The sequence below is a fragment of the Mirounga angustirostris genome, unplaced genomic scaffold (assembly GCF_029215605.1).
Source record: "Mirounga angustirostris isolate CCGP_5_RB_7025 unplaced genomic scaffold, mMirAng1.0.hap1 SCAF_5, whole genome shotgun sequence".
Taxonomy (NCBI): Eukaryota; Metazoa; Chordata; class Mammalia; order Carnivora; family Phocidae; genus Mirounga; species Mirounga angustirostris.
Genome location: NW_026991713.1, coordinates 57837565 through 57860293, shown reverse-complemented (window position 1 = coordinate 57860293; position 22729 = coordinate 57837565). Strand labels below are relative to the sequence as shown.

Here is a 22729-nt window from a genome sequence, read left to right as displayed (position 1 = left end):
ACCTATACCTATGGACAAATTCTACGCTTTGTTTTCCCTGTATTTGCTAAAGGTTGCATGACCTATATTATCCATGAGGCGGCAGTGTTTTCTTAATATTCATTGGAAATTCACTTTCCCACTGGACATACTTAAATGGAAGTGAAAATTGTATTCTTTCAGCTAATTCTTGATCATAAATTATGTTTGGGTGTTTTTATTATTTTTTTTTATTTTTTAAGATTTTATTTATTTATTTGAGAGAGAGAGAATGAAAGACAGAGAGTATGAGAGGGAGGAGGGTCAGAGGGAGAAGCAGACTCCCTGCCGAGCAGGGAGCCAGATGTGGGACTCGATCCCGGCACTCCAGGATCATGACCTGAGCCGAAGGCAGTCGCTTAACCAACTGAGCCACCCAGGCACCCTGGGTGTTAAAGATAAAAAGGTTAGTAAAGTTGGTGGCTGCTTCCTAGGAGCTCACAATCTGGGGGCAAGAAATGGGACAGTCAAGCAGAATTAAAAGCCTACTGAAATTTTGTACAAAATGCCATAGGAATACAAAATTTTCTTTTTAAGATTTTATTTATTTATTTGACAGAGAGAGAGAGAGGGAGAGAGCACAAGCAGGGGGAGTGGCAGGCAGAGGCAGAGGGAGAAGCAGGCTCCCTGCAGAGCAGGGAGCCCGACGTGGGACTTGATCCCAGGACCCTGGGATCATGACCTGAGCCGAAGGCTGACCTTAACCAACTGAGCCACCCAGGCACCCCAGGAATACAAATTTATGATAGACCTTTAGAGTGTCTTTTAATTTTTTTTAAATTTTATTTAAAAAAAATTAGATTTTATTTATTTGAGAGACAGAGTGATTGAGAAAGAGCACACAAGCAGGGGGAGAGGGAGAAGCAGGCTCCCCTGCTGAGCAGGGATCCTGATGCGAGGCTTGCTCTAAGGACCCTGGGATCCCAACCCCAGCAAAAGGCAGACGCTTAACCGACTGAGCCCCCCAGGCGCCCCTTGAGTAGGCCTTTTTTTTTCTTTAAAGATTTTATTTATTTATTTGACAGAGAGAGACACAGTAAGAGAGGGAACACAAGCAGGGGGAGTGGGAGAGGGAGAAGCAGGCCTTCCGCTGAGCAGGGAGCCTGATGCCAGACTCAATCCCAGGACCCTGGGATCATGACCTGAGCCGAAGGCAGACGCTTAAAGACTGAGCCACCCAGGCGCCCCTTGAGCTGTCTTTTTAATGCAATAATGGGGTTATAGTTTCATCTAGCACACAGATGAGAGACGTAAGTAAATTCAAGCTTATTGACTGCATAATGACACAAAATGAACAATAAAAGGAAAATAATATATGTTGTAAATACAAAGTAAAAAGCTCCTGGATATCCTAACTTGCTATTCCATCACTGTCAACACTATTTTCAGCATTTTTAATGAGTAATGTCTTTTCACATGTAAATTTAATGTTCAAGATACTTGCATTCATTCTTGGAACAAATATGTTTTAATTTTAAATTAGCCAGATAGGGGTGCTTGGGTGGCTCAGTTGGTTAAGCGCCCGACTTCCGCTGAGGTCATGATCTCGGGGTCCTGAGACTGAGCCCTACAATGTTGGGCTTCCCTGCTCAGTGGGGAGTCTGCTTCTCTCTCTTCCTCTGCCCCTCTCCTGCTTTCTCTCTCTTTCTCAAATAGATAAAGTCTTAAAAAAATAAAATAAATTAGCCAGATATTGTTAAATGCTAGGGATATAGTAGTGTACACAAAATAGTCCCAGTCCCTGTCCTCATCCATCTTATGCTTCTGGTAAAGCCTCCAAGTGACTAGTGGCCTTATAAATAATGTAGATTGATAGGAATTATTTTTTATATTCAAATCTTATGTTTCATTTGCGTTTCAAGATATGGTACAAGTTATCCCCAGAAGGAAAGCAGAATTCAAGCAAATTACCTTCTAAATATATGGTAAATCAGACCTTAGGTAAAATCTCAAAACACTTAATTAGCAGTACTTCCCAACAACTGTAAGTTTTTTTTAATTATTAAGCTTTGTGTTTTAATTCCAGTGTAGTTAACATAGTGTTATAAAAAAAAATAGTGTTCTATTAGTTTCAGGTGTACAATATAGTAATTCTACAATTCTTATACATTACTCAGCACTCATTGTGATAAGTATATTCTTTAATCCACATCACCTGTTTCTCTCCTACCCTCCCTCCACCTCCCCTCTGGTAGCCATCAGTTTGTTCTCTATAGTTAGGAGTCTGATTTTGCTTTCTCTCTCTCTCTCTCTCTCTTTTTTTTTTTTACTTTGCTCCTTTGTTTCTTAAACTCCACATATGAATGAAATCATATGGTATTTGTCTTTCTCTGACTGATTTATTTCACTTAACATTATACTCCCTAGCTCTATCCATGTCATTGCAGATGGCAAAATTTCATTCTTTTTATGGCCAAGTAATATTCCATTGTATATACATATACCACATCTTCTTTTTATTCATTCATCAATCTATGGACACTTGGAGCTGCTTCCATAATTTGGCTGTTGTGAATAATGCTGCTTTAAACATAGGGGTACATGCATCCCTTTGAATTAGTGTTTTTGTATTTTTTGGGTAAATACCCAGTAGTGTGATTAATGGATTGTCGGGTAGTTCTATTTTTAACTTTTTGAGTAACATCCATACTCTTTTCCACAGTGGCTGTACCAGTTTGCATTCCCACCAACAGTGCATGAGGGTCCCAATTCTGCACATCCTCATAAACACTTATTTCTTGACATAAACACTTATTTTAGCCATTCTGACAGGTGTAAGGTGATATCTCAGTGTGATTTTGATTTGCATTTCCCTAATGATGAGTGATATTGAGCATCTTTTCATGTGTCTGTCCAACAGCTGTAGTTTTCTACAAATCTTGTTTCCATTATAAGTTTATTCCTAAAAATATTGTCCATTATGCAATTTAATAATAGGCCAAAATATTGTTCATCACTCCTACTTGAGATAAAGAGCTGGTTTGAGGGACACCTGGGTGACTCATTCATTAAGTGTCTGCCTTTGGTTCGGGTCATGATCCTGGGGTCCTGGGATCAAGCCCCGCATCGGGCTCACTGCTCAGTGGGAAGCCTGCTTCTCTCTCTCCCATTCCCCCTGCTTGTGTTCCTGTTCTCACTGTGTCTCTCTCTGTCTGGGTGGCTCAGTCGGTTGGGCGACTGCCTTTGGCTCAGGTCATGATCTCGGGATCCTGGGATCGAGCCCCACGTCGGGCTCCTTGCTCGGCGGAGAGCCTGCTTCTCCCTCTCCCTCTGTCTGCCACTCTGCCTTTTTGTGCTCTCTCTCTCTCTCTCTGTTAAATGAATAAATAAAAATCTTAAAAAAAAAATGTCTGAATGATCAGATTGTTTGCTTATAGAATGGAGAGAAGGAAAAGAAATTGGATGGATGAAACTTCTTATCCAGTATTTCCAGTTATAAAGTTTAGCCTGCCTAGTCCTAGTATCATCTTTTGAATGTAACTAAGATACTAGTTTTTGGAAATACTCACTTCACATCATCCAATCTGGATTATACAATACCCACAGGGTATACACACTGGGAGATAGTAGAGTAATTAATAATAATGGAGCTAATACCTATTGAGTGTTTACCAAGTGCCAAAGACTTTCCTAAGGGCTTTATATGTATTGTCTTATTTCACTACCATTCTAGGAAATAGATACTCTTTATTTATCCTGTTTTACAGGTGAGAAAAGATACAGACATGTGAGGTAATTTTCTGTGTCCCTCAGTTTGTGACAACTGAACTAGAACTTAGATTTGATTCCAAAGGCCAATGGAGTAGGTTTTATCTCCATTTTGCAAATGAGTGATTTAGAGATGTTAAGTACCTTGACATAAAGTCACATAAGTTATAACGATGGTGTCAGCATTTGAACTCATGGTCTGTCTCTCTCTAAAACTCATGGTTTTAACTATTTTACTTTTTTTTTTAAAGATTTATTTATTTTATTTGAGAGATAGAGAGCATCAGTGGCAGGGGCAGAGGGAGAGAGAATCTCGAGCAGACTCCACACTGAGCTTGGAGCCCAAGGGGGGCGGGGCACGACCCTGAGATGATGCCCTGGGCCAAGACCAAGAGTCGGGCACTTAACCGACTGCGCCACCCAGGCGCCTCTATTTTAAATTCTAAAATATTGAGCATCAAGAAATAAAGTAGGAGAACAAAACACCCTGAGAATGTTAGAGTTTTTAAAAAAATTAAAATAGGTTGACTGGCTTTATAAATCCCATTAGAGGGCGCCTGGGTGGCTCAGTCGGTTGAGCGACTGCCTTCGGCTCAGTTCTTGATCCCAGGGTCCTGGGATCGAGTCCCACATCGGGCTCCCTGCTCTGCGGGGAGCCTGCTTCTCCCTCTCCCACTCCCCCTGCTTGTGTTCCCTCTCTCGCTGTGTCTCTCTCTGTCAAATAAATAAAATCTTTAAAAAAAAAAAATAAATCCCATTAGAAATCAGGTCTTAGAGATTAAGGTTTTTGTACCACATTGTTAGACTAAGGGAGAAGAAATCAATGAAGGGCCTAAAAGGCAAGGATGACTTGGCGTATAATGAATGAGAATCTCTGAGGGCAGAAAAGAGACTTTAAAAAAATATGGTAACACTGAGCGATGCCTTTAGTAATTTATGTATTGCATTTGGCTGCTGTTCTTCCAGTCTCCCTTGCGGCTCCCACATTGAGGCTGTTCCCACCCTTCCTGTGTCCCTTGAGCTGAGCAGGCACTTCCTGTCCTGTTGGAAATGAAAGTTAGAGGTTGGGGGTGGTGTGTGGTATGTGTGTATTTACTCTGCAGATTGTTAGTCCTGTCTGTCCCATTATCAGAGCAAAAAGGTGACCAGAAAACTAGAAGAGAGACTGGAGCTTCATTTAAGAGAGGATTTGGGCTTAAGGTTTGTTGTGGCAGAGCAGACAGGGTTAATTTGTGTTTTGAGAGAATATCTGTGATGGCAGAAGGTGACCTGAAGAAGGGATTTGAAGGCTTTGATTTTACATCCCTGTTTCATTTGGATTGGTAGGAATTACTGGGTATCATTCTTGAATTTTTGGTTTTCTACAAGTTTCTTATTAAGGCTACTTCCACAGGTCATTACTTTGAAACTGTTTGAGGTGAGTGTTGTCTCAACTGTGTTAGGTTCTTCTTGCCTAAGGACTTTGTGTTTTCTTCTCTGTGAAGCATATGCTTTTTAAAAGTAATTTTTTCCTACAGCTCAGAGACAACTTGAAGCAAATATTCCAACTCTGTGAACTTCAGTTTGGGCATAAATTCCAGGTTTGGTGAGTAACTCTTAATTGTTTCAGCTTCGTGGACCTTGAAGACTAGAAAATGGTGGGGTAAAGAGTCAAACAAGATAGTTTACAGTTGTTGAAGAAACTGCTAGGTAGGCAGTTTTACCTCAGTAAAGCTGGGAGGAAAGAAAGGAAACTATTAGACACCAAATTTATGAGATAGTCCAGTTTGATAATTCCTTCTTAAGTATGAAATCATGCCTGAGGGAATCTGGAAAGGAGTGAGAGACATTAGCCCATCGGCATGACCGAAGACGAATAGAACTATCCGAGGATCTGAAACTAGTTACTTCCCATACTCTGTCTCAGCTCTATGGCAAGCTCTTCTGTTTGTTCTTTCTTTGTGCATGAAGATCACTGTAAGTATAAAGTGTGGGAAAAGTCCTGAGCTCATCTCACATATTCGTTTTCGGTATAGTTGACCTCACGTGTTCTCTGAGGCAGTGTGTCCCAGTGGCCCCTTTAAAATCAAGCTTGAAAGCTGTTTCTAAATCTTATAGCTCTAAGGCAAAAAAAAAAAAAAAAAAAAAAAAAAAAATCCTCAGTGTCTTTTCAGAGGAATCAGAACTTGTTCTTATTGGAAAAGGGGTGGAGTTGAAAGGGGTAGACCTAAGAACTTTTCTTTCTGCTTTAACTACCAAGACTGTGAAAAATAAAATAACATCTGGGGCATTAGGACCCAGTGGAAGTGCCTCATTCAGACTCTTGGTTAACTTCTCTCAGTGACGTAAACAAGCAGCCCTAGCTCATTCTCTACCCGCCCCCCCATTCCTCTCCCTCTTGCTCCTTTTCTCCCCCTTTCTCCTCCCCCTCCCTTTTCCCTCTCATTTTCTCTTTCCCCCTCTCTTCCCCCTCCCTTTCCCTCTCCCTCTTCTCTCTCTCAGCTCCCTTACATTAAAGAGAAAATGCTGCTATCAGTGACTTCCAGGCCTGGGATTTCGACTTTTGGCTATAACAAGAACAACAAGAAGGTAGGGAAAAGTGCTTTTTTGGAATCCAGCGACTTCCTTTCCTGGGGATCCGGGAGTGCCCTTGGCTTTAACATTCTTCGTGAGAGGGGATCGGAATTCCTCTCTACACTCAGCGCCTCTCCCTTTTCCACCACTTCTTTCGGCATCTTTTTCTCACCTGGTTTTGAAGTTCCAGCAGTTTACAGTCCCTGTGTGTGAGGCCTGAGAAGGCAGGGGAATTAAAAACAAATCAAGCTTGTAAGTTTGTATCTTTGTGAAATGAAGTTAGTTTGACTTCCTGCTGATATACCCAGTCTCCACTGGGATAATATGTCATCTCAAACCCTAGTCCCTTGCCCACTCCCTCCAAGGTTATTTTTATCTTTTTGATGAACTGTTTCTACTCCCCCCCCCCCCCGCCCCCGCGCCCTTCCTTTCTGCCCATTCCACCAGCATTATCAGGTAGCTGAAATATATAGTCTGTGAAATCACAACAGCTTCATCAAGAACTGGGTATACTCTTCTAGACTAGGTAGAGACCCTACCTCACCCAGCCGGTAGGGAAGGAGTCCTAAGAGAGAACATACCTTGGAATTAAGGCAGAAAGCTCTGTGATTCTTTGGGTTCTGCTGCTGAGCTGGTGCTTAGACCTCTGCTGATAAGCCAAGCTCAGCAGGGATCCTTAGTCTTTGTGATTAACCCACAGTTGCCAGAGAATTGTGGTATGCCTGGGAGCATGGGCAGTCAAATGAGAGGTGGATAGTCATGCCCACATTCACCAGAGAATATCCTTGACAGTTTCTTGGCATTTCAGGGCTCGCAATGCTGATTAGGAGGAACTTCATACTGTAGGAGAAAGACCCTTTACCCTCTCTCTTGGCATATAGCTGTTTGAAGAAAAAAGATGCCATGGATGTGTAGGGATCTTTTGCCCATCTGATGGAGTGTTGGAGGGTTTGGGAAGGATTCCTGCTGCTGCTTTCTCATATATCTAAAGATACTATTATAGGTAATTTAAACAAAGTATCTGATCAAGGCAGTGGGTAAATGTTTAGACCCAAAACACTTAGTGTCAGTTTATAATGGTATTCATTCTGTTTATATCCTTAAGAAATATGGGTCCATATATGTTTGTTGGTTATACACATATACATATGAATATATAATTTTGATAGAATTTTTAAAAAGATTTTATTCATTTATTTTATTTTATTTTATTTTTTTAAAGATTTTATTTATTTATTTGACAGAGACAGAGATAGTGAGAGCAGGAACACAAGCAGGGGGAGTGAGAGAGGGAGAAGCAGGCTTCCCCTCGAGGAGGGAGCCCGATGTGGGACTCAATCCCAGGACCCTGGGATCATGACCTGAGCTGAAGGCAGATGCTTAACGACTGAGCCACCCAGGCGCCCATTATTCATTTATTTTAGAGAGTGCATGAGTGGTGGGGAGGGGCAGAGGGAACGGGAGAAGCAGGCTCCCTGATCTGCAGGGAGCCCAACGTGGTGCTGGGGGCTTGATCACAGGATGCTGAGATCATGACCCAAGCCGACGGCAGACGCTTAACCAACTGAGCCACCTGGTCACCCCCAGAAAGATATTTCATCTATTTTTATTCCTTTCAAAATTTATATTGTACTATATGAAACTTAATTTTTTTTTTTCTCCAAGTCTCTCAAGTTACCTAGACCCATTAAAATAAAGTAAAAAGAATTCCAGAAGTTAGTTTTTTTCCTCTTAGGGGTTTCATGTATTCAGTGCTATCTAAAATCTTCTCTTAGCTGTCTTCACTCCCTTCCTATCTTGTAGTGTAGGAAACATTTAACCAGCTTCTAAATCTAGGATACCATAGGGGACAAAGAGGTATAATTGTGGACTAGGATTCAAATCTCATTATCTCTTCTGATAACTTGTAAGGTTTGAGAAGCAAGCAAGAATTGTGTGGGTTCTTACAGGTCAGTGTTATGATGACATCACTTTGTGGCTGTATATATGACTCCTTGTGTGTATATATAGGTTGGTGAATATTGGGTATACTTAAAGCATTATTATGTTGCTCTTTGTCTTTGTGTTGACATGTAGTGCTTAATGTGTTTGTTTCTCTTTTAGGAAGAGTGTTTAGATGGATTTGTTCATGTAATTTGTAAATTTTTACACTCAAGGTTACGTATTTCACACTTTTTAAAAAGATTGTATTTATCTGAGAGAGAGAGAGCGTGCACATAGAGGGGAGGGGCAGAGCAAGAAGGAGAAAGAGTCTCAAGCACATTGCGCCGTGCGTGGAGCCCATTGCAGGGCTTGATCCCAGCACCCTGAGATCAAGACCTGAGCCCAAACCAAGAGTCAGCCGCTTAACCAACTGTGCCAGCCAGGCGCCCCCAAAGTTACATTTTTAAAATAACTTTTGTTTTTAGTAATAAATTTAAGGCATGCCCATAAAAAAAGTAAGCATAAGGGGGTATATAAAATAAAAAGTTAAGTCTTCCTTTCCTGTCCTAAAGTTCCTTACCCAAATCCTACCCCTCAAGGAGAATAACTGGTAGCAATTTGGTGTATATATCCCACTAGACTTTTCTATGACAAGGTTAAGTTTTAATTTTGACATTGGCTTATTTGCCATTTCTATTAAGAACTCAGTTTCTCGGGCACCTGGGTGGCTCAGTTGGTTAAGCGACTGCCTTCGGCTCGGGTCATGATCCTGGAGTCCTGGGATCGAGTCCCACATCAGGCTCCCTGCTCAGCAGGGAGTCTGCTTCTCCCTCTGACCCTCCCCCCTCTCATGCTCTCTCTCTCTCTCTCTCATTCTCTCTCAAATAAATAAATAAAATCTTTAAAAAAAAAAAAAAGAACTCAGTTTCTCTAGTAGATCAAGTATATGTGATAAAGTTCTTGGACCTGTCCACAATGTTTAAAAAACTGAAAGAAAGGACAATCAGAATTTAAACTTTTGAAAAATACAAATTCTAAATACCTGCTTTTATTGTCTGTCATTATGTAATCCAAAAATCTAGGTATAATAGATTTGTAAAGATCTGCTTTCTTGAAGGAGAATTTTTATTTATTTATTTATTTTTATTTATTTTTTAAGATTTTATTTATTTGACAGAAAGAGACACAGTGAGAGAGGGAACACAAATAGAGGGAGTGGGAGAGGGAGAAGCAGGCTTCCCGCTGAGCAGGGAGCCCGATGCGGGGTTCGATCCCAGGACACTGGGATCATGACCTGAGTCGAAGGCAGACGCTTAATGACTGAGCCACCCAGGTGCCCCGCAGGAGAATTTTTACATCATAATTTACTGTAGTCATCACTTCTAGTTTGTGGAGAAGTCATTACCAGTGAGCTCACAAAAGCTATTTGTACACCAGTGTTGTGACGTTTTTGAAAGTGTATTAATTTTATTTACTTGACTTTAAAAAGTAGGATTGTTTTATTTTGAAGCATATTTGTATACTTCACTTGTCAGGGAAGTTGTTACCTGAGGAGTCCACGGCATAGTTTTCTTACTGTTTTAGACTGTGGTAAATATAGGAATGCAACCAACGAATGTGTAATTCCTAATAAAGGCAGATTCTTTCTCAAGATGTAGTGTTGAATATCCATTCTTTTCTTGGCAGTTAAATAGTCACAGAAAGGGGGAATGTGGATTTCAAAGACTGATTTCTGCAACATAATGTAGTGCTTGTTTTAAAAACATCTGTTTTAATGGCCTTCAATTACTCTTTGGCTCATTTAAAAAAATTAAAAAGATCAGAGTTCTAGGGTCTCAACACTTTCAGTGTTTCAAAGAGTTGCCTCGGTAGAGAGATTTGAGTATAGGTGAGACTGAAAGAGGAAATGTTTGGAACTAAAGGAATCTCAGACTTGTAAAGGGCCTAACCACGCCTTCCCTGACATCATCTTCCTGGCATGTGTTATTATAATTTAACTCCTCAGAGCATCAACAACTATTTCCTGTGGAAAAAAAAAAAGAGATTGTGTTAACTTGGGATAATTTGCCTTGCCTAACCTATTTTGCATAAATTTCTTTTTCCTCTTGATCTTAACATATTGAAGACCAGTGGGGGAGGGAGTTGGAAGCAATGTTGGGAGTAGAACTGACTGGTGGGCATTGTCAGATCTTCACTCTTTGAGAAGCAGGAGTTACGTGAAAGTTTTAAGTATTTACTCAGGAGAGAAAAAGTGGGAAGCAATGCTATAATCATTTATACTTTTAACAGGGAAGGATGATTTTTGTGTGTTTACAACATTTTCAGCTAGTTTCTATCAAATCAAACTTACTAAAACGGAGGACTAAGAACTTTTAGGTCTAACATCTCTTGACTATTCTGTTGTCTGTAATAAAGGTGGGGCAGCTATTCTGTTGTCTGTAATAAAGGTGACTCAGTTCATTAAAGTTTAGTGGTAATGTCTTTCCTTTGATCCCTCCTTTACCTTTTGAGCCCTACTACACCAATTTATGCACTCATTACTGATTATCTTTACAACTATAATAGGGGGGCGCCTGGGTGGCTCAGTCGTTAAGCGTCTGCCTTTGGCTCAGGTCATGATCCCAGGGTCCTAGGATCGAGCCCCGCATTGGGCTCCCTGCTCAGCGGGAAGCCTGCTTCTCCCTCTCCCACTCCCCCTGCTTGTGTTCCCTCTCTCGCTGTATCTCTCTCTGTCAAATAAATAAAATCTTTAAAAAAAAAAAACAAAAAACCATAATAGGTATCCCACATGATCTCCTTGCCTCCTAGTTCTCCCTGCCTTGCCCCAAATAACTTTAAAGGACTTTTTAAGAAGATTTTTTGTTTGTTTATGATAGAGAAAAAGTGAGAGCAAACATGAGAGCAGGGGAAGGAGCAGAGGGAGAAGGACAAGCTGACTCTGTGCTTAGCATGGTGGCCGCCCTGGGGCTTGATCTCAGTACCATGAGATCATGGCCTGAGCCAAAAAGAAGAGTCTGTCGCTTAACTGACTGAGCCACCCAGGCGCTGCCACCCCCCAATAACTTTATATTTGCTACCATGACAGTCTTCCAACAACCCAGCAGTTAGTCTAGTGCTGAGCATTTCTTGTATAAAAACATTTAATGGCTATATATTACCTGCTAAACAAAGCCCAAACCCTAGCCCAATACCCACTATTTATCCAGCCTTTCCTTTTTTTTTATTTAAAAAAAATTATTTTTATTTTTTAAAAGATTTATTTATTTGACAGAGAGAGAGCGAGAGAGAGCACAGCAGGGTGAGCAGCAGGCAGAGGGAGAGGGAGAAGCAGGCTCCCCACTGAGCCAGGAGAAGGATGTGATGCGGGGCTTGATCCCAGAACCCCGGGATCCTGACCTGAGCCAAAGGTAGATAGATGCTTAACCGACTGAGCCACACAGGTGCCCCTTAATTTTTATTTTTAATTTTTTTTAAGTGGGCTCCATGCCTGGAGCCCATTGCGGGGCTTGAACTCACAACCCTGAGATCAAGACCTAAGCGTAGATTGAGAGTCGGACTTAACTGACTGAGCCACCCAGGTGCCCCTATCTGGCCTCTGCTTATCTTCCCCACCTACCCCTCCTTGATTCCATTACCTACTCTGCTTTACCCAGTTGTCTTACCTGCAATTCTCTGGGTATACCCTTGGATTACTGGTCTACATTTCTAATTCCATAAGAAAATATGCTGTAAGACAGAAAAATACAGACAAGAAAGAGAATGACATAAAATATAGATTAAGAAGTCAGATGGAATCATAATACAGATGTGCAAACCATAGAGTTCTATCCTGGAATATGAGGACTGAAGAGTACCCATTGATTTTTTTAAAATTTATTTTATTTTTTTTAAGATTTATCTGTGAAAGAGAGTGTGGGGAAAGGGGCAGAGGGAGAAGAGAGAGAGAGAATCTCAAACAGACTCCCTGCTGAATGCGAGGCCCGATGTGGGGCTCAATCCCATGACCCTGGGATCATGACCTGAGCCAAAATCAAGAGTCAGATACTCAACCAACTGAGCCACCCAGGCGCCCCAATACCCATTGATTTTTGTCACTGAAGAGGTGGTTGGCAATTTTGACAAGCAGTTTCAGAGTTGGGAGCAGAAGTGAGGTTGTAGTGGGTTGATGATTATAAGAAGGTAATGAAGTATAGGTGGTATATATAGACTAATCTTTTAAGAACTTTAAGATGGAGAGCAGAACCCAATTAAAAAATGGGCAAAAGATATGAATAAGTATTTCTTCAAAGAAAATCCACAAATAGCCATGAAAAAGGTGCTCAGCATCATTAGCCATCAAGGAAATGGAAATCAAAACCACAATGAGATACCACTTCACACCCACTAGGATGCCTGTAATCAAAAAGGTAATAACATGCGGGGCGCCTGGGTGGCTCAGTCATTGAGCGTCTGCCTTCGGCTCAGGTCATGATCCCAAGGTCCTGGGATCGAGTCCCGCATCAGGGTCCCTGCTCAGCGGGAAGCCTGCTTCTCCCTTCCCCACTCCCCCTGCTTGTGTTCCCTCTCTCTCTGTCTCTCTCTCTCTCTGTTAATAAATAAATAAAATCTTTAAAAAAAAAAGATAATAACATGGAGTAATTGGACTCTTCATACACTGTTTGTGGGAATGTAAAATGGTGCAACTGCTTTGGAAAACAGTTTGGCAGTTCTTTGAAAGGTTAAACCAGTCAGGGTGCCTGGGTGGCTCAGTTGGTTAGGCTTCTGACTTCGGCTCAGGTCATGGTCTCGGGGTCCTGGTATCCACTCTTACCTGGGGCTCCTGGCTCAGTGGGGAGTCTGCTTGTCCCTCTGCTCCTCCCCCTCCTGCTCTCTCTCTCTCAAATACATAAAAAAATTAAAATTAAAAAAAAACAACATTTAAACACAGTCCTAGGTATATACCCAAGAAGAATTAAAACATGTCCACACAAAAACCTGTGCACCAGTGTTAATAGCAACATTATTCATAATAGCCAAAAAGTGGAAACAACCCAGATAGCCACCAACTGATGAATGGATAAATAAAATATTTTATGTACCCATACAATGGAAGTTTTGGAATTTTATTCACCAATAAGAAGGAGTAGAATGCTGGTACATTCTACAAAATGGTATGAAATGTCCAGAATAGGCAAATCTATGGAAATAGCAGATTAGTGGTTCCCTAGGTCTGGGGGAGAAAGGGATGGTTGGGGGAAAATGGGGAGTATCTGGAAATGGGTATTGGGTTTCTTTTGGGGGGTAATGAAAATGTTCTAAAATTAATAGTGTTAATGGCTGTGAAACTGATCTAAATGCCACTGAATTTATACTTTAAGTGGGTTAATTACATGGTATGTAAATTATGAATCAATAAAATTGTTATTTTAAAAAGATGGGGAACAAAGAAATGAGATAAAGGCAGAAAGAGGATGGGGGTGATAGTGAGAATTTTCTTTAAAGATGGGAGACATGGGAGCCAAAATGTAAAAAGAATCATGGTGAGTTACTTGATACTTACTTTCCAAATATATATGTTCCTGTTCTTGTTCCTTCTCTCTGATCCTTTTGTTTTTGCTGTGCCTCAAGTATTCAGCCTCTGCTCGTTTGTTGTTGTTGCTGTCCCTTCCTTTTGGAATGACCTTTCTGTTTGTTCCCTCCACCCACATTCATTAAACAGCTCCAGTGAGCTGGGCCCTGGGGCTAAGGCATGATTGTGGCTGTTCAATAGCTCACCTTTTTTTTTTTTTTTTTTTTAAAGATTTTATTTATTTTTTAGAGAGCGAGCAAGAGAGAGCATGAGAGGGGAGAGGGTCAGAGGGAGAAGCAGGCTCCCCACTGAGCCGGGAGCCCGATGTGGGACTCGATCCCAGGACCCAGGGATCATGACCTGAGCCGAAGGCAGACGCTTAACCGACTGAGCCACCCAGGCGTCCCTTGATAACAGCTTCTTAAGCCTACCTAGTAGATACTGAAAAATATGTATTCTAATAAATGTAATTAAGCTAATGTTAGGCATTAAATTAAGGTTAAAGGAAAGAAGGCAGCATCTTATATTCTATACAAATCATGAAATATGGAGTTAGATCTGAATTTAATTGTGGTTTTTGTGAATTATTAGCTGTGTGGCTAGTTGCAAGTTTCTTAGGCTCTCTGACCTTGAGTTCTTCATCTTAAAATACAGATATACTTTACTGGTTATTTTGAGAATTGGTAATATTTGATAACATTATAATCATGCATTAGCATGTGTAAATGGACTTACTAGCATGTGTAAATGGACTTATTATTTCTTTTCTTCTCTTTTTTTTAAAGTAAGCTCTAGGGACGCCTGGGTGGCTCAGTTGTTAAGTGTCTGCCTTCCGCTCAGGTCATGATCCCAGCGTCCTGGGATCGAGCCCTGCGTCGGGCTCCCTGCTCCGCGGGAAGCCTGCTTCTCCCTCTCCCGCTCCCCTTGCTTGTGTTCCCTCTCTCGCTGTCTCTCTCTGTCAAATAAATGTGTTCCCTCTCTCGCTGTCTCTCTCTGTCAAATAAATAAAATCTTAAGATTTTAGAACACCAGCAGGGGGAGCGGGAGAGGGAGAAGCAGGCTTCCCGCCGAGCAGGGAGCCCGACGCAGGGCTCGATCCCAGGCCCCTGAGATCATGACCTGAGCCGAAGGCAGACGCTTAACGACTGAGCCACCCAGGCGCCCCATAAATTAAATCTTCAAAAAAAAAAAAATAAAGTAAGCTCTATGCCTAACATGGGGCTTGAACTCATGACCCCAAGATTAAGAGTTGCATGTTCTACTGACTTGAGCCAGCCAGCCAGACATCTTGACTGTTATTTCTTTTATCAAAAAAAGCCTTTTTTCTTTTAAGATTATATTTATTTGAGAGAGAGAGGGAGGGAAAGAGAGCACGAGCAGGGTAGGGGGCAGAGGGAGAAGCAGGCTCCCTGCTGAGCAGGGAGCCCAACACGGACTGGATCCCAGGACCCCGGGATCATGACCCGAGCCGAAGGCAGAGGCTTAACCGACTAATCCACCCAGGTGCCCCCCAAAAGCCTTTTTTCTTGATGCCACTTCTTCCTCCAGCTGCTGTCGCCTCTCTTTTCTTCCCTTTACAGTAAAATATCTTGAAAGAGTTGTTTATTCATGAGTTGTATATACTTGCTCTCATTTATTTGCTTGCATTATTTTTATTTATTTATTTATTTATTTATTTATTTATTTATTTATTTATTTATTTTCATTATGTATTTGACAGAGAGAGCGAGCACACAAGCGCAGGGGCAGCGGCAGGCAGAGGGAGAGGGAGAAGCAGGCTCAGCAGGGAGCCAGATGCAGGCAGGATCCCAGGAGCTTGGGCAAACACTTAACCGACTGAGCCACCCAGGCGCCCCTTCATCCTATCTATTTTTTTTTTTTTTAAAGATTTTATTTATTTATTTGAGAGAGAGAGAACACATGAGAGGGGATAGGGTCAGAGGACAAAGCAGACTCCCTGCCGAGCAGGGAGCCCGATGCGGGACTCGATCCAGGGACTCCAGGATCATGACCTGAGCCGAAGGCAGTCGCTTAACCAACTGAGCCACCCAGGCGCCCATCCTATCTATTTTTTAAGTGTACAGTATGTAATAGTAATTTATTACGTTTTTGTGCAACCAATCTTTAGAATTCTTTTCATCTTGCAGAACTGAAAGTCTATACCTATTAAACAATTTCCCAATTTCTCCTCCTTCCAGTCCCTGGCAACCACTGTTCTACTTGGTGTCTCTATGAATTCTCTTAAGTATTTCATATAAGCGGAATCACACAGTATTTATCTTTTTGTGATTGGCTTATTTCACTTAGCATAATGTCTTCAAGGTTCATCCATGTTGAAACATACGTTAGAATTTCCTTGCTTTTTAAGGGTAAATAATATTACCCTTATTATCATATATATACCACATGTTGTGGTTCATCCATTTATCCATTCAACCCAAGTGAGAGACACTTCGTTGCTTCCATCTTTTGGCTATTACAGATAATGTTCATGAACATGGGTGTACAAAGATCTCTTCAAGATTCTGCTTTCTGGGGCGCCTGGGTGGCTCAGTCGTTAAGCGTCTGCCTTCGGCTCAGGTCATGATCCCAGGGTCCTGGGATCAAGCCCTGCATTGGGTTCCCTCCTCCGAGGGAGGCCTGCTTCTCCTTCTCCCTCTCCCACTCCTGCTTGTGTTCCCTCTCTCGCTGTGTCTCTCTCTGTCAAATAAAATCTTAAAAAGAAAAAGAAAAAAGACTCTGCTTTCAATTTTCTTGGGTATATTACCAGAAATGGAATTGCTGGATTATATGGTAATTCTATTTTTAATTTTGTGAGGAATCACCATGTTGTTTTCCACAGCAGTTGTACCGTTGACCATTCCCACCAGCAGTACACAAGGGTTCTGATTTCTCTACGTCTTTGCTAACACTTACTTTCTGTTTTTTTGATAGTAGCTATCCTAATGGGTGTAAGATGGTATCTCATTGTGGTGGTGGTGGTGTTGTTTTGTGAGCCCTATGCCCATTGTGGGACTTGAACTCACGACCTGGGTATCAAGAGCCTGGATATCAAGGGTCGTATGCTATACTGACTAAGCCAACCAGGTGCCTCTTTTGGTTTTGATTTGCATTTCTTTAATGATTAGTGGTATTGAACATCTTGTCATGTGCTTTTTGGTTGTTTGTATATCTTCTTTGAAGAAATGCCTGAGTCTTTTGCCCATTTTTTAAATGGGATTGTTTATTTTTTTGTTGATGAGTTGTAGTTTGGATATTAACTCCTTATTAGATATATGATTTGCAAATATTTTCTCTTATTCTGTAGGCTGCCTTTTGACTCTCTTGTGTCCTTTGAACACAGAAGTTTTTAATTTTGATATCGCCCAACTAATCTATTTTTTTTTTTACTTCTGTTTGTTTTTTTGTGTCTTTGGCAAGAAATTGCCAAATCCAATTTCATGAAGCTTTTCTCCTTGTTTTCTTCTTCTTCTTTTTTTTTTTAAGATTTTATTTCTTTATTTGAGAGAGAGAGAGAGAGCATGAGCAGGCAGAGGGACAGAGGGAGAAGCAGAATCCCCACTGAGCAGGGAGCCCGACCGGGGTCTGGATCCCAGGACCCTGAGATCATGACCTGAGCCGAAGGCGGCAGATGCTTAACCAGCTGAGCCATCCAGATGCCCCTCCTATGTTTTCTTCTAAGAGTTTTAGAATTTTAACTCTTATGTTTAGGTGTTTGATCTATTTTGAGTTAACTTTATATATAGTATTAAGTAATGGTCCACCTTCATTCTTTTGCAGGTGGGTATTCAATTTTCTCAGTGTCATTTATTGAAAAGACTGTCCATTCCTCATTGAATGGTCTTGGCACCCTTGTTGAAATCATTTGACCATATATTCAAGGGCTTCCTTCCTCCCTCCCTCCCTCCCTCCCTCCCTCCCTCCCTTCCTTCCTTCCTTCCTTCCTTCCTTCCTACCTTCCTACCTTCCTTCCTACTTTCCTTTCGCTTTTATTTATTTGTCAGAGAGAGAGAGAACTCACAAGCGGGGGAGTTGCAGAGGGAGAAGCAGGCTCGCTGCTGAGCAAGGAACCTGATGTGGGACTTGATCCCAGGACCCCGGGATCATGACTTGAGCCAAAGGCAGACGCTTAACTGACCGAGCCGCCCAGGCGTCCCTTAGTTTTTCAGTTTTAGATGTATATTGCCTTTCTGCTGTAGAAGATAAGGATTTGCTTTTTTATTTTTATTTTTTTTGTTAGAAACCTGCCTTTTCCTCTCCCTTGCAAGGGTTTTAGGATCTTTATCCCAGTGTTAAAAAATTTCACAATGATGAACCTTGTGTGGGTCTTATTTATTTAGAGTTGTATACTAATTTCAACCTGAAAATGCATATCCTTTGGTTGTAGGGTTTTTGTTGTACTTTATTCCCTTCATTTTTCTCTGTGTGTTCTTTTTGAAGTCCTGTTTTTGTTTTTTGTTTTTATAAGGAATGACATTAAAAAAAATTTTTTTTTAAGTAATTTCAACATATAACATGGGGCTTGCACTCACGACCCCAAGATCAAGAGTCCCATGCTCCACCAACTGAGCCAGCCAGGTGCCCCTGAAGTCCTGTTTTTGTATAGGACTTCCCACCTCAGTATTTTTCTTTAATATTTTCCTTTTTTTTTTTTAGTTTTATTTTTTGGGATATTTCCTCTATCTTCTGTTTATCTTCTAGCCCTTCTATGGATTTTTTTGATATCTGCTATCATATTATTAATTTCTAAGAACTTTTTTTGTCTCTGTATGTTCCCTTTTTTGTTGAATTTTGTTTTTGGTTCATAGATAAAATATTTTTGTTTAAATCTCTTGAGACTGTTCATTAAGTTTTCTTCTTTTGTCTCTTTTTCTTTTGAGTTTCTTTTTTGTTTTAGTCTTTGACTTCAGAGGCTTTCTTTAACCAATTGAGCCACCCAGGCGCCCCAGAGGCTTTCTTTAAATGTCTTAGGATTTTGGGCTGTTTAAGTGAAAGGCATTAAAAGACCAGATGTAAATGCTGTTGGCATGGGAAAACCTTACCAAATTGTGGACTTCACTATAGGTGATAAAAGCTGTTGCATAGGGAGGGGCCTGATATCAGCATTTATAGAGCTTTTATGTTGTGGTGGTCAGTTTCCCCAGAGAGAAATACTCCAATCTCCTAAGAGGGGTGGGGTTGGAGAAATAGCTGAGAATATTGCTTAATCCTCATGTTTTCACTTTAGTATTTATTCACTCAACTCTGCTTGGTGGCTATGAAACCAGAGTCCCAACCTCCCCAGAGAATAAACTGGCTTTCTTCCGGAGGGGAGGTAGAAGCGGGGTAGTGGTAGCCTGATGTGTGGCTAATGCCTCTGTCTTTTTAGGTACTTGGTGCCTCTGATTTTTGAGTGTTTCTGGAATTTTACGGATTTACCTTTCTCTTAGTTTGCTTCCTATTAGGTTTTAGCTTTCTTTGCTCCTCTAAGTTATATATCATCTATCTGGTGTCCAGGTTGTAAAATTTGGGATCTATTATCTGTTTTCTATGTCCTCTGAAATTTATGTCTTTTAAAATTTATTTATTTATTTATTTAAATTAAAGTTTTTATTTTTTTTAGTAATCTCTACACCTAATGTGGGCCTTGAACTTAGGACTCTGAGGTTGAGTCACATGCTCTTCTGACAGCCAGGCACCCCTGTGTCTTTTTTAAATCTTTATTTATTTAAAGATTTTATTTATTTATTTGACAGAGAGAGACATAGTGAGAGAGGGAACACAAGCAGGGGGAGTGGGAAAGGGAGAAGCAGGCTTCCCATGGAGCAGGGAGCCCGTTGTGGGGCTCGATCCCAGGATGCTGGGATCATGACCTGAGCCAAAGGCAGATGCCTAATGACTGAGCCACCCAGGCGCCCCCTTTTTTTAAATCTTTATAATAATTTAGTGGGATTTGGGAGCCTATGGAGATAATTACATGTATTCAATTCAGAATCTCCTATTCATGTTTCATCCCCTCCAGTCTAGCTTTTGCCCCTATTGTCCTACTAAAATAGGTCATCATAGTCATCAGGTACTATCCCCCCCACACACAGTTTTATTGAGATATAATTGACATATAACATTCTGTAAGTTTAATATATAAAATGTGATGATTTGATACACATCTATATTGCAAAAGGTTTGCCACACTAAGGTTAGTTAATATATCCTTCACCTCACATAATTACCTTTTTGTTATTATTACTGTGAGCTCATGAAAGCACTGCTGTCCTAGCAGCTTTGAAGTATACAATACAGTAGTGTTAAACTATAATCACCATGCTGTACATTAGATCCCTGGAACTTACTCATCTCATAACTGGAAGTTTGTACCCTTTGACCAGTATCTCCCTATTTGCCCCACCTCTCAACCCTTGGCAACCACCATTCTCCTCTCTACTCCTATGAGTTTGATGTTTTTTAGATTCCACATATAACGAGATTATACAGTATTTGTCTTTCTCTGCCTGACTTATTTCACTTAGCATAATGCCGTACAAGTCCGTCCGTGTTGTCACAAATAGCAGAATTACCTTTTTATGGCTGAATAATATTCCTTTGTGTATATATACATATTCTTTCTTTATCCTTCAGTGGATCCTTAGATTGGTTCCATGTGTTGGATATTGTGAATACTGTTTCAGTGAACATGGGACTCCAGATATCTCTTTGAGAAAGTGATTTTATCTCCTTTGGATATATGCCCAGAAGTGGGATTGCTGGATCTAATGGATTTCTTTTTCTTTCTTTCTTTCTTTTTTTAGGATTTTATTAATTTTTTGAGAGAGAGGGAGCATGCTCGCATGTGAGTGGGGGAGGGGCAGAGGGAGAAGGAGAGGGAAAGAATCTCAAGCGGACTCTGCACTGAGCGTGGAGCCTGATGGGGGCCTTGATCTCACAACCCTGAGTTCATGAACTGAACTGAAACCAGGAGTCAGATGCTCAATGGACTGAGCCATCCGGGTACCCCATGCCCCATGGATTTCTATTTTTAATTTTCTTCCTTTTTTAAATTTTTATTTTTTAAAAGATTTTATTTATTTGTCAGAGAGAGAGAGAGCACAAGCAGGGGGAGCAACAGGCAGAGGGAGAAGCAGGGAGCCTGATGCAGGACTCAGTCCCAGGACTCTGGGATCATGACTTGAGCCGAAGGCAGACGCTTAACCAACTGAGCCACCCAGGTATCCCTTGAATTTATTTTTGTGTATGGGTCTAAGAAAGTGGTCCAGTTTCATTTTTTTGCATGTAGCTGTTCAGTTTTCCCAGCACCAGTTATTGAAGAGACTGTCTTTCCCCTGTTCTATATTCTTGCCTTTTTTGTCATAGATTAATTGACCATATAAGCATGGGTTTATTTCTGGGCTCTTTTTTCTTTTCCATTGATCTGTGTGTCTATTTTGTATTGGTACCAAACTGTTTTGATTACTATAAGTATGTATGTATGTATGTGTGTATGTATTTATGATGACTACAGCTTTTTAAATAGTTTGAAATCAGGAGGTGCGATGGGGCCTTTAGCTTTGTTCTTTCTCAAGATTGTTGTGGCTCTTTGGGATCTTTTGTGGTTCCATATGAATTTTAGAATTGTTTTTTCTGTTTCTATGAAAAGTGCCATTGGAATTTTCATAAGGATTGCATTGCATCTATAGATGGCTTTCGAGATAGATCTCAACAATCTTAATTCTTCTGATTCATAAACAGGGATATCTTTCCATTTGTGTCTCCTTCAATTTCTTTCAACAATGTAGTTTTCAATGTACAGATCTTTCACCTTCTTTAGCTGACTTTTACGTATTTTATTGTTTCTGATGTTTTAACAAAAACATGGAATTGTTTTCTTTCTTTTTTTAGATAGTATATAGAAATGCAACTGATTTATTAATGTTGGTTTTGTATCCTGAAACTACTCAATTCACTTATTAGGTCTCACTTTCTTGGTGGAGATTTATGATTTTTATATGCAAGATATATCATCAGCGAACAGTTATATGCCCTCTTTTCTGATTTGGATGCCTGTATTTCCTTTTTTTGGTGGGGGGATTGCTGTTTGTTTATGACAAATATTCCACATTCATGATCCTCTCCAGTCAGAAGTTCTTTTCTTTTTTAAGTTTTATTTATGTACGTAATCTCTACATCCCACATGAGGCTGAAACTCAAGACCCTGAGATCAAGAGTCATGTGCTCCTCTGACTGAGCCAGCCAGGTGCCCCAGTCAGAAGTTCTTTGAAACCATGCTCTTGGCCTTGGCCAGTCAGAGGATGAAGTCATCTGACTCACCCATCCTGCGAATGACCCCACAGATAGTGTAGGTTTTAAACTGGCCGTTGAACCCCCCTATCACCTTGTCAGCCTTGGTCCTGTTCTTCTGGATGGACGCGTGGTCTTTGGCACTGATGATGTGGTTGTTGGAGGAGTACTTTTGCAGCATGAACAGGTCCGTGAATTTGCTGGCATCGTTCTACATGTCAAGGGCACGCTTGCTGCCACCCTGGATACGTTTCCTTTTCTAGCCTACTTGCCATGGCTAGGACTTCTAATACTATGTTGAATAGAAGTGGTCAGAATGGGCACCCTTGTCTTGTTCCTGATTTTTGAGGAAAAGCTTTCAGCCTTTCACTGTTGAGTATATTAGCTGTGGACTTTTCACAGATGGCCTTTATTATGTTGAGTTATGTTCCTTCTATATCCAATTTATTGAGCATATTTATCATGAAAGGATGTTGAATCTTGTCAGTTGCTTTTTCTGTATCGAGATGATCATATGATTTTTGTCTTTCATTCTATTAATGTGGTATATCACATTTATTGATTTCTGTATGTTGAAACGTCCTTGCATCCCAAGAGTATATCTGACTTGATCATGGGATATGGTCTTTTTTTTTTTTATTTTTTTAAATTTTTTAACATTTTTTTTATTCTTATGTTAATCTCCATACATTACATCATTAGTTTTAG

The 22729-nt window shown here is 40.7% G+C and overlaps 2 protein-coding genes across 6 annotated transcripts in view; one reads left to right on the top strand and one right to left on the bottom strand.

Moving 5' to 3' along the window:
- The first annotated feature begins 4771 nt into the window (after positions 1 to 4771).
- RBMS2 (RNA binding motif single stranded interacting protein 2) overlaps positions 4772 to 22729 on the top strand; it is a 67964-nt gene continuing 50006 nt past the window's right edge. Inside the window, exons 1-3 of one of the 5 annotated variants that reach the window (XM_045873179.3) lie at positions 4773 to 5143; positions 5244 to 5311; positions 6208 to 6294. In XM_045873179.3, the coding sequence (XP_045729135.1) occupies positions 6229 to 6294 (66 nt within the window). In that variant the 5' untranslated portion in view covers positions 4773 to 5143; positions 5244 to 5311; positions 6208 to 6228. Of the gene's footprint in view, positions 5144 to 5243; positions 5312 to 5345; positions 6295 to 22729 lie in introns of those variants that run through there. The other 4 variants (XM_045873181.3, XM_064591074.1, XM_064591072.1 and 1 more) reach the window with 4 other exon arrangements.
- On the bottom strand, positions 22026 to 22202 carry LOC123843624 (small ribosomal subunit protein eS21-like). The gene has a single exon (XM_045873184.1). The coding sequence runs from the start codon at positions 22200 to 22202 to the stop codon at positions 22026 to 22028; it is 177 nt and encodes a 58-aa protein (XP_045729140.1).